Source organism: Rousettus aegyptiacus, unplaced genomic scaffold, assembly GCF_014176215.1.
Source record: "Rousettus aegyptiacus isolate mRouAeg1 unplaced genomic scaffold, mRouAeg1.p scaffold_m13_p_7, whole genome shotgun sequence".
NCBI lineage: Eukaryota > Metazoa > Chordata > Mammalia > Chiroptera > Pteropodidae > Rousettus > Rousettus aegyptiacus.
Window position 1 is genome coordinate 18,031,904 of NW_023416310.1, and position 12,238 is coordinate 18,044,141.

The 12,238-nt window shown below is 31.5% G+C and overlaps 1 protein-coding gene and 1 pseudogene across 1 annotated transcript in view; one reads left to right on the top strand and one right to left on the bottom strand.

Annotated features, from left to right (window-relative positions):
* The first annotated feature begins 1,336 nt into the window (after positions 1-1,336).
* LOC118605792 lies at positions 1,337-1,455 on the top strand (annotated as a pseudogene).
* A 6,851-nt stretch (positions 1,456-8,306) lies between these two features.
* MEMO1 (mediator of cell motility 1) overlaps positions 8,307-12,238 on the bottom strand; it is an 86,760-nt gene continuing 82,828 nt past the window's right edge. The window contains 2 exon segments of the mRNA XM_016136066.2: positions 8,307-10,328; positions 11,719-11,823. Of these exon segments, the coding sequence (XP_015991552.2) occupies positions 10,197-10,328; positions 11,719-11,823 (237 nt within the window). The 3' untranslated portion in view covers positions 8,307-10,196.

The following is a 12,238-nucleotide window of genomic DNA, read 5'->3' on the forward strand; positions in this document are numbered from 1 at the left end:
GAAAAGAACAAGAAAAGCTCAAGATTCTAACCAGAAAGCTTTTTTTTTTACCATGTAGTATTAAAATTTCTATAAAATTTCTACTAAAAATATTTTCTAAGCCATTTTATAGCAGGAGTAACTTCAGTCACAGAAACCTAAGGCAGACATCCCTTAGGTAAAATTTCAAGGAAAGACAAAGGAACATGTAGTTGCACCATACAAAAGCTGATATCACTCACTGAACCAAAGTTCAAGTAATAAACTAGTAACATTTTAAATATTACATATTTACCTACATTCCTATTATCTGAAAAATTTAAATCTCCATTTTAAAAATAAGCATATGAAAATTAAAAAACACTTATTAACAATGCAAATTTCCGACATGTAAGTTACAAACAATTTTGAATCTATTATTAACTCTTCTGTAAATACCTGAGTGAAAACTAACATTCTTTAGATATTCAATCACAAACTCTATGCAAAACGTCATGCTTTAATTTCGGTCTACTTAGTATCTTCCCCATTTGATAATGTAAACATTTAGTTAAAAATTACTTTTGTATTAAAAAAAGTGAAATTTTTTAAAAGAAAAACTGCAAACCAGTTACTGCAAGGTAAAATATTTTCCTAACACAAAAACAATGAGAACCAGAAATTATAACATTATCTCTGACAATTATAGAGATCTGCTTTTTAAATAGAATTTTTTAAATATTTTAACTGTTAAAACATGGATCATTGTTTCATCCAAGTTAATATTCTCTGACAATAGTACCTAAGAGCTCTCAGGAACAGACTAATCTTTTAAAATCCGTCAAATTAACAAATACCTAGAAATATAACACTGTTGAATGTTGTATTTAAGTACTTAACATTAATAGAAGGCAGGAGGCATTTTTTAAACGTTAAAAGGCCAAGTTGTACTTCGATACCTCAGAGGTATTGCATAAGTGGCCTATTGGTGATGAAAAATACATAAATTTTTTAAGGGAGACATTTTTTCAAGCTTGTTTTACATCAAGTTATCATGAGATTGTTCACATATAACACAAGAAGTCAGCTTCCAGTAAAGACTTTTAAAAGATATTCTTCATTTTTAATCATTTTATCTATTCTTTATAGAAAGTATAGTGTTCAGGAAATGGGCCAGCTTTCTTGACACATTTAAAAAAATCATCTCTTGTTTTTACACCAGGTTTTCAACACACCCTATTGAGATATTTGAAATGCCAAAAGCCTTGACTGGATTTATTAATAAATTAGTAGTTATTTAGATGTAATATGTCTAAAATGTAACAAGATTTTTTTTTTTAAGTAACAGAACTTGTATTTACAAGCAATAAGTTATTTTGTGTATGACCATGCCACCCTGAACGTGTCTGATCCCGTCTGATCTCAGAAGCTAAGCAGGGTCGGGCCTGGTTAGTACTTGGATGGGAGACCACCTAGGAACACCAGGTGCTGTAGGTGTAAGATAAATAAACAAACAAACAAACAATGAAACCTTATTTTAAGGCTATACACTTATTCCAGTATACCACTGTGAAGATTTTAGGGAGAGTTTCCACTTTTGGCAAGTTTGATGTGTCTCAAGAGAAAGGTAGACTAATTCCTTTATAACTAACATATTTTCCCCCTAAACCATATTATCCAATCTAATCACCCAGGTGATCTTTGAACATTTCTAACAAATACAGTCTCAAATGTCAAGAAATGTCCTGCCATATACTCAAAAGAACATGGCAGAATCTGAAGGTACCACAAAGCAACTACATTCGGGGAAGACACTCTGTATACACTCTGGTATGTGTCCTTAAAAAAATACAGAGATTTGTAAAGATGTTACTTTACAATCAGGATAACTAATTAAAATATATTCTTTAACGATTTTGTTTTTTCTGTAGGAAAATATTTGTGCATGATACTCGTAGAGTGGCCCTATAAACAGAAGTATAAGCTTGCTTAAATTCATCTATGTTCCATCTCATAAACCTAATCAAGAGGATACATTTCAGTCACGTAAATCACAATTTTTACATGGGAAAGAAAGGTGATGACTAATAACTAACATATGCCTAAAATAAACACATATTTCCCACATATTTTAAAAATATAAAAAACTTGTATTTCTGATTCAAAAGGTATCAAAGAACTATAAAAGATGCACTTATTCACAAAATTTAATATAGAGCTTATTGCTTATAAACTTCATATTCTTTAATCCTTAATAAGATACAAAAAGTTTAACAAGGATCACAGAACCATCTTTGGTGAAATTATCCAGGAACTAAATTTATCCTTCCAGTCAATGTTAGACAAGGCTAATTCTAGTTCTTGATTGGGAACAAGCAGGTCCTGGTAAGAAATGAGAAAGTTATGGATTCAATGAGAAAATTATCTATAATTTTGGTTGAAATAAATTCTGTCTTAATTTAATTTCTACCAAAATATCCCATGTGTCCTCAAGTTATTTGGATAATCAGCCTCTAATTAAAAAAGAAAAAAGAAAAAAAAAGGAAATAGATCTGGTAGAAAGATTTCCATAGAGATATTTACCTTTAATTTCTACCTAAGATTTTTTACCTTCAATTTTTGTTATAAAAGGAAGCCAAAAATTTTAAACATAGATGTGATTATGAGACAAACTAGTCAGATTAAAATATTTTAGACCTTATCTTAATAATTCTTTTAAAAAATCTTTCCTAATAACAAGGACACTAGTAATGACTTATTTCCCAAATCGAACATGTTAGTTTGTCACAGAAACAGACTGAGACAAAGGATTCAAAGACAAGAAGCTCATCTAGGAGGTAGTCTCAGGAAACATAATAAAGGACTGGGAAGTGAGGCAGAGAAGAGGAAGAAAATTAGGAATACATATTTAAGAATTTCCTGCTGTGGGCAATGAGGTCCAGTCAGTCCCACTGAAAATTTGAGGAGACAATGTGAAACATGTCTCAGAGTACCACCAGGAGGGCAAGAAAGCTGTAATTATTATCTTCCAATTCCCATCCATCACTGGCTGATGGCTGGCTCCCAGGGCATTCTCTTCCTAGCACTTCCACTCTGCCCTGTGTGCAGGCGAGAAAATCCAAGGCAGTCTCAGGTGCTTGCAGGACACTTCATGCATGGCCTAGAATGGTGAGTCAAGTGCCTGCTGTAAAGTCTCAATATCAGTAAGACTCACATACCAAATAACTTAAAATTTATTTTTGTCACTGTCCCATTACAAAGAAGTAGTGCATTTTAATGATGCGAGCAATAGAACAGAATTCTGAGGCCTAAAACTAAACCTCCCAGCAAAGAAAAAAGAAGTCTGCAGAGTCTTTAGAATTTTAATCTACCAAAAGAAATCTATTTTTGACTTAGTTAATCTAGACATTTCCATAAATGATTCCCACTTTTAAAGTTGCAAAGTCCATTATTATTTGAATTCAATAGCCAGCATGAAAAATAAAGAATAATAATATGGTATAGTATTTGTAACACAAAGGACTGAGAATTAGAAGAGTTGAATTCTTATCCTAGCTCTGACACTAACTAGCCATGTAAATTTAGACAACTCATTTGTATAGGCCTTAGGTTCTCTAGCAGTAAATAGAATGATGTCTGGCCTACTTATTGTTGCTAGTAAGAGGGGAAAAAAGTTGTGAAATGTATTTTAAAAATTAAAAGTACAATATATTAAATAAGGTATTTTTATTATTGTCATAAAAAGTCAAAGGTAAAAAGGCCCTTAAGAGTCATATTATTTAATTCTAACTCATGTTAACAAAACAATAAATTCTGCTCTTGAAAACAGCAGTGGATTGTTCCAGCAAATCAGCAGTAACTCACTGGCAAAGATGAAAATGGATTCCGTGCAATGCTTCTAGCACTCCACAGTGCCTTTCTACTTGAGAGCTGGCTGGACATGTCATTGGGCAAGCAGCAAAAAACAAATTTTAATTAACTGATTTAAAAACTCTGCAACACTTTAAATAACAGTAAACACCAGAGGATATTGAAAAATATTAGTTAAGAATCATGGGCCAATGGTTTCAAATTTACCAGATCACTCACTCACATTACCATTTATTTCACTTAACATCACAAAGAACCTACGTTAAATTCTACTGTCTTTTAAAAGTAGGAAAGAAGCCAGATTCCACAATTAAAAACTGAAAATGAAAAAAGCCCATTTAAAAGGGGCTTCCAATTAAAAAGTATATGTTTTCCTATCCTTTAGAAAACACTTCATATGAAGATTGCCTTTTGTTCTCCTTCTTTTAAAATGCAGTTCATTGAAATTAAAGAAACACTAACAAAATGCCTATTATGTGCTAGATTCAAATGGATAAATTTTAAACAGGAAAAAAACTTAGAAAAAGAATTCCATTTATAAAATTAAGTTAAAAATATTTTTATTAAATCTAGTTCAACAGTCTAAGTATTTAATTTTAAAAATTCACAAAACTCTTGTCATTCATATATCATTCTAGTGTTTTTAGTTTTCATCCTTTTAATATTCTTTACTTAAATGTATGAAACATCACATTCAGTAACTAATTCAGAGAATATCATGGTCAGAAAAATTAAAATATTTTCCGGAAGTTTACATTGGCAGATTTAAAGACCAGAACTCATATCATGTTCATAGTCAAATACACTTGGCCTTCAATAGCTTCTCAATAATGGTATTTATATTCTCTTTGGTTTCATTATCAGGATGACAGGAAAAAAATACCACTACATCTAATAAAGTTACAAACCTCACTTTACAGTATAAAATATGCATTGGAACATAATTTACAATTTATATGAAAAACCAATTGTATTACATTATGGCTTTAAAAATCAGAAATGATTCAAAATTTTTTTTCCATAATTTTTATAGGGTGATTCGCCAAAATCTTGCATTAGAATTATACAAATACACATACAGAGTAAATGTAATACATCCTGGGTACAAATCACTGTGGGATCCCTGTGGGATCACTGTAGAACCCTTGAATAAATGACAGATCTAAGACCCTGAAGTCCTTCGCATATTACCCAACAAGCAGAAAATATCAATAAACTCATGATAGGCAAATAAAAGCATCCACAACAGTGACTTAAAAAGAAGTCCCAGTTCCGAGTATAAGTTGAGGGTAATTTTACCAAATGTGTAGCATGGTCAATGACAGTGTGACATGCCACTCAAGTCCATTTACAGGGTAGGAGAAAAGGAAGAGCAAAAAAAAAAAAAAGCTTATCGGCCAGCTGCTCCAGGTTCCCCTTCACTTATTTTGACATTAATGGGTATAAAAAAGTGCAAACTCCCTCAATACTCTTTTCTGCTACTGATTTAGATTTAAGCTCTGTTTTAGATTTAAGAAACATCTCTGTTTAAGAAAACTAAGTCACGTATTCAAAGACCAACTTAAATTTATTTCAGTAAAAGGGACAACTTTAGCTTATATTTAAATATTTTAACTGAAACCAGAAAAAAGTATATTAGTTATTCTAAGGGTCCAGTGTTCCATCAATAACAATAACCTTACCAATTTATAATCTGTGTTGAAAGTTAGTGTTAAATGATCCAAATAAGTTTTACTTAAAAATGACTTTCCTTAAGAGTTTTACATAAATGAAATCAGTTTCATTTTACTTGTAAAATTTACTTGTAAATTTATTAGCTTTTGTTCAGCTTTGTGATCCATAATTTTAGAACTATACCAAATGATGCTGATGTGGTTATTAGTACCAGGATCCTACTTACAAACAAACCCCAGATCTAGCTTTGGATGATTTTAAAGAGCCGATTTTCACTTAGAACATTAAGTGTGAAATCAGAAACTTCTATTTCTTACAATTTATTTTTGCACAGGAACAAAGAATTTGATTCCTTCTTACAAATGGCAGTCAAATACTTGAAGAAAACTCCCTCTTTAAACTTATCTGCTCCAAAATAAATATCACCGGTTTCTTTAATTGCATCCCTCCCCTATAGCACTCATGCCTTTCAGCATTCCGAAAGTTGCCTATCAACTTTGTAGTTCATCTATAGTTCATAATGACGCCCTTAATATGTGGCACTTACAATTTAACACAATGATATAAAAGCTTTACTCTGAATATCGAAATGCATGTGGTTAACTATATCTCCTAATCAATAAGTTTTATAACTACATTATGTCTTTCAGCAACTATATATCACAGCACTTCCCAACTGTCAGTCTATGGACTGATACCACTCCTTGATGTTTTCAGTGATCTAGAGTAAATGAGAAAAGAACAGTGTAGTAATTTTTCCATCAACTTAAAAATATTCATGTTAAATAACGCTTATTATTCTGAGTTTATGTCATTCCTCAATACTTGTGGGGGTGGGGAGGTAGCGGTAAATGAAGTGACAGCGATGGAAGATGGTAGCTATTGTCCCAGAAGTCTTTACATGGCAAAATAAAGTCTCACATTTCACAATCTCTCTTAATGTCCTAAAATACTCAGGGGTAAAAAGGTTCGTCTGATGCATTCTCTACCTCTATCTAGGTAGCCAAGTGCCTAGAATAATTTATGTAGTTTGCAACAACCAATCACAACCTCCACTGATCACTCTTAATTTATGGCAGCAAAGCAAACCCTTCAATGAGCTCTAGCAAATAAAAGGTCCCCAAAGTGCTTTAACACAAGTTCCTAAGAGTCCCTAGTTTCCGTTACCTACTTTCACCTTACCTTTATAATCCTAAATAACACTCAAACCTAGCAACTAGACCACATCAAACTGACAGAGGGTTAGGATGATACAACCACTCATTGCAGTTCAAATCACTAGCTAATAATTTGAACTACAAGCGAACTAACTACACCATCTAAGACAAGAGACAGGCAGGAAACAGCTGACCACAGACCAAATCCAGCTCAATGTCTTTTTGTTTGAGTGAAAACACAGCCATTTATACATTGTCTATGGCTGCTTTTGTGCTACAATAGTAATGGTAAATAGCTGAAATAGAGATGGTTTTATGTGCGAAACCCAAAATATTTACTATGTGGTCCTTTACCCAAAACATTTGCCAACCTCTAATCCAGGGTAATGAAATATTTGCTACCAAAGAAAAATCTGAGAACAATTACCTAGTTCAGAATGCCTGCCATCCATATTGGAATATCTAAACAGTGGAATACCAAATAGTCCTTTATTCTACTCTGTATGGAGATTTGCTGCCCACCCAGGACCAAGCATTTACTTACCTGCTCACTGAGCTAATCTTTAACATACATTTCTCTAGGACTCACTAATGGAACAGTGAAGAATCCATGAATATATTGATCTGTGTAATCTAAGGTTTAAAGAAAGTTGTTGCAAATAACTCAAAGTAAAAATAAAGAAAAAACTGTATAGAACTACATAATAAATTTCTTTACATTTTGGATTTCAAATAGAAAACACTTTTAAAGGCACTTAACGTAAGAAAGCTTAAGTTCAACAATTTAGGTAATATTAACCACATTAAATAATGCAAATTAATTTCCCCTTTGTGTTAAAAAAAAAGACTCTTTTTCCATAACGACTCTTCATATATGTAGAGTTGAAATCAGAAGACAATACTTCTAATCTAATTCAATCTTGTGGCTTTTTAACATAAGTGATACCAGAATCTCTAAAGAATAAAATCACAACATTAAAGTACTTTGAAATTAGAAAGTGCTTAAGAGATCACCTCTACATTTTACAGATGAGAAAGTTTCAATACAACATGAAATATTTATGGTGAGAGAATTAATTAGTGGCAGAGATAGAACTAGAAGCCAACATTTAACTACCAGTTTGGAACTCTTTCTAACTTAATGACTGAGTATAAAAGATGCTAATATTCTAAGAAAGGGTAGAGTGATGTTGAAATATTCTAGAATTTAAATGTACAGTAAACATACTTATAAGGCTACTGCCCACTCAACCTAAGCAACCCGCTTGTGTTTTCATTAATCAATCAACTATAAAGGAAAAAAAGGATTCATTTGTAAAACCACTCTTATTAATTAGAATGATCAAAAGAACAACCAAATATTTGCTTAACAAACTGTCAAGATTAGAAAAAATAATAATCAATAGTGGAGAAGGAGCAGTATGATGAATATTCATATATTGCTAATTTGGCACAAAGTTTCTGAAGGGTTATTTGGCCATATTTTAAAGAGTCTAAAAAGTTCTCAGCAACTATACCAATTATCCCATTCCCATGAATATATCCTAAAAAACTAGTCTAACATAGAGTTCGAATTTCACATACAAAGATGTCCATCCCACTATTATTTATAATTGTGAAATATTAGAATCTAAGATCCAAAGAAAGAACGGGTTCAATTATGGTATATTCATACAATAGAATATTAGGCAGCCATTTTTAAAAATCACATTTTCAAAGACATGGGGAAGTACTTGTGATGTTAAGTTACAAAAAGTAGAGTATACAACTATATGGCCAGTATAATCTTAATACTGTGATTATGCATACGCACAAACACATATACACACTCATACATATAAATAGCATAGACAAAGACTGAAAGGAAATACAAAAAGTATTAACAGTGTTATCTCTGGATAGTGAGACTGCAGATAATTTTTCTCTTCTTTATACTTTTCAGTATTTTCTAAATTTTCCATAACAATCATGTATTAGTTTTATACTCATAAAACATTAAAAATTCACTCCATAGTCAATTTTAAAATTTTTATAGTCTCTATAATAAATAAGGAATAAATATTTATAGCACTCGAAAGTATATCTAACTGATGGGAAATAAATTAGTAATACATAAGAGTATAATTTCCACACATGTATAGGTAGGTAATTTTGAATCCAAAAGATAGCATTTTATCTCAATTCTTGAGTATAAAAAGTTGGTATTAAATAATAACGTAAATCTTTAAATAAAATTGGTGCAAGGCATCTAAAAATTGTGCTATTCTGGCATAACATTGAAGATATAAACACTCTCCAATGTAGTGTAGATACCCAGTGTTAGATTAAAATAGGTATTATCTAGTACATGCGTGGTGGCCAATAATTAACTAATTAAATTACATATTTTCCCAAAGTGACTAGAATTGGTCTACACTAAAGAAAGAAATACAACACCATACCATTATTTTAGTTGGAAGAGCCGCACCAAAAATCATGACAAAAAAAAATTGTAGAACTATAAGAAAATCCAGTGGCTTTTTGTTGTTGATATTATTAATGATTTCTTGCTAAAAATTCAAGTAAGAGAGTCAAATTGCTTAAAGCACTAAAAAAAACATAGCAGCAGTGTATGGTCTGCAATGATTTGAAAATCTCTAAGAACAGTATTCAATGTTTCCTCATTTGCAGACTACTGCCTATCAAACACTATCTTTGAATTAAAGAACTACAACTATGTTCTTTTACCAATCTTGAATATACAATATAATAATGACACAAAGTGATGTCACAAACAAAAAGGCAAACTGTATGTAATTTTAAAAGCTAACTTTTAAATATGATTCTAATGTCTGTGATAAAAAAAAAATCACATAAATATGCAAATTATAAAATACATCCTAACATGTTTTTATGTAAGAGCTAAAGTTTACCACTTTTAACATAAAAATTCTGAGATGGAATTAATAAAAAACAATTTTCGTATATACCACAGAGCAATAAGTTTAAATCAGACTATTTTTGAGTTGTGTAGCCCTTTATTAGCAACTAAAATAGAAGGTATCTGTTGTACAACATGGGTAGTAATTGACTATAACTGGAGATTTATTATATTCTAATACAGATCATTTATAAATGCAATTTCTTTATTAAAAAGCTTCCACCTTTTTTGTTTTGTTTGTGTACAATTTGCAAAACTATTCTGAAAGCGGAATATATGTGCACAAGTCTGCAAAGAGTGCAAATTTAGGATATGGTAAATGCTTTACAAGTTACTTTCAAACAACTGTCTGCCATAACTGGGCCTTTACATTGCCATCTTTTTTGATCAAAATATTTGATGCCAGCCTTCCTTCCACTGCCCTAAACTATAAAGCATTTTTTAATGAGTTGAAATTAAGGAAGGACTACACCTACTAGAAAAGAAGAGAAGAAAGTTCTATTAGTTTGAGGTTTCAGAATCCCCCCAAACCAGGACCAGTATCTTGGTAAGGGCTGGGCTGGGACCCCGAACAGAGTATGAGTATGTGCAGGTGGCATCCCTGAGGAGTCAGAGCTTCAGTGGACCGTGAGTGCTCCAGCTGCATAACTCACTGAACTGTCTTGCCAGTTTCTACACTGGCTTGACTGGGCATAATTCAAAAAGGAAAAGCTCATATTCATTCCATTCTTCTGGAGCTCTGTGATAGCCTAGGAAAAAAAAAAGTTGGTTATGACAGACATGTAAAAAAAGAAAAAAAAAGAGTATTCTTCAAATGTGTTGGTGGCTTAACTTTGTCTGCTTTATAGCTGAAGCCTAGATCTCTCTCTCTTCTCATCACCTGTTTCTTGACTTTCTCGTCACCTCGCGCTCAACAGGAATATGAGAGAATGTCTTATTTCATTCTCTCAAAAAAACTTCTCCTAATACAGCTTCTCGATAAATAGTAGTCATCTTCCACCCCTATGTCTCTCTGTTTTTAATAAGGCCACTTAAAACAACAACAACAACAACAACAACAAAAAAAAACAAAAAACGAAAACCCATAGTATCTTTCTCTCTATTCTGTAAACTAAATCTTAGCTACTTATACTATCTTGAAATGCTGGAGTCTTTGTCTGACTTTTACTAAATCTAAAATGATATAAATTAGGTTCCAGATCTAAGAGGTATATCAGGATTTTTACTTTGTGTATTGGTTCATCATTTATTTTATTAAAATTGTATTTGATCCAATTCAGATGTTAGGAAATAAGTATAGTTTAAGCCCTTTACAGGCTTTTCTTCCAGTTAATCAATACTGCTGAAAAGAAAACTCTTCCAAAATATCCACAATGTATTGTCTTTCAAGTCACATTAAATTAACACTGGTCCTCAAGTGCCTACCCTAGAACTATTCTAGACTATATTACCTTCTCCGTTATTTCTCTGCCTTTCCAAATAATGACCCCATAATTACTTCCTCCCATTCCTGAGCATACACTTTCTTCTTTCTTAAAAGTCTTCTTTTAAGACTCTGAAAAGTGTCTTACATTATCTTTCAGAAAATCCATACTTTTTTTATTTATAGGGGGAAAAAATGTTCTCTTTTGAAAATATAGCTAACCAAAACTTCTGCCTATTACCATTCTTTAAATGAAACACTATTTTTCTTGTAAAGAGAAAAACATGTAAGTATCATCTGTCTTGCTTGAGTAACTTATAAATATCTAAAGTTCAAGAGCAATATCTTCAATTTGTTTTTTATATAGTCTAGACACTAAATAAAACCAAGAAACTAATGAGAACATATCTCCTGAAAGGTTCCTTTGGTTTATAAAGAACATATTGGAATTGGCTAAGAATCTAGAGAAAAAGGGGTTTCTAGTCTAAATAACTTTCAGTATTTAAAAGAATGTATTGGCCTATCTTCTAGTGATAAATAACTTTATTCAAGCAACCAAAACAATGGAAATAGAAATTTTCTTATAAGTACTAGAAAGAAAATTGATTGTATGTACTTAAAACCAATGCTACTAAGGTATCATAGATAACAATTAAAATATTTTGAAACATCATAGGATCAAATGTTAAAAATCAAGGCTTCTTAGTGATACTCACATTTAATAACACCCCAATGGGATGTCTTCCACATATAGTATTATGGTATTTCTTCAAGTAATTGCTAAAAGATACAGGGTCTAATTGTTCTATAATACTCATACCCTAAAAAAGAGAGAGAGAGAAAGAAAATGAAAAAGAAAAAAACACTATTATTTCCTAGTCACATTTCAAAACTATTACTCAGAGCTTATTATTAATTTTTCAATTAAAGAAAAGTAAATACATTTAATACACCTTGTGAAATACCAAACTCATTCATCGATTAGTTAACTCTCAATAATACATGACATTTATTAACAGAAAACTTTTGATCCTTGGTTCAGTTTTCTCTGACCTCCTGGTGTTTCTACACCACTTTCACCAGTTGTTGCTTAGCTCACAATACTCCAACATTTCACAATTGTATATTTTTCTTATATAAAACACTTACAAAAGTGAATCTGTTGTGAAAATTTTTCATATAAAATCTAAAATTAAATTTGATACACTGTTTTTCCCCATCTCCATTATTTCTCCT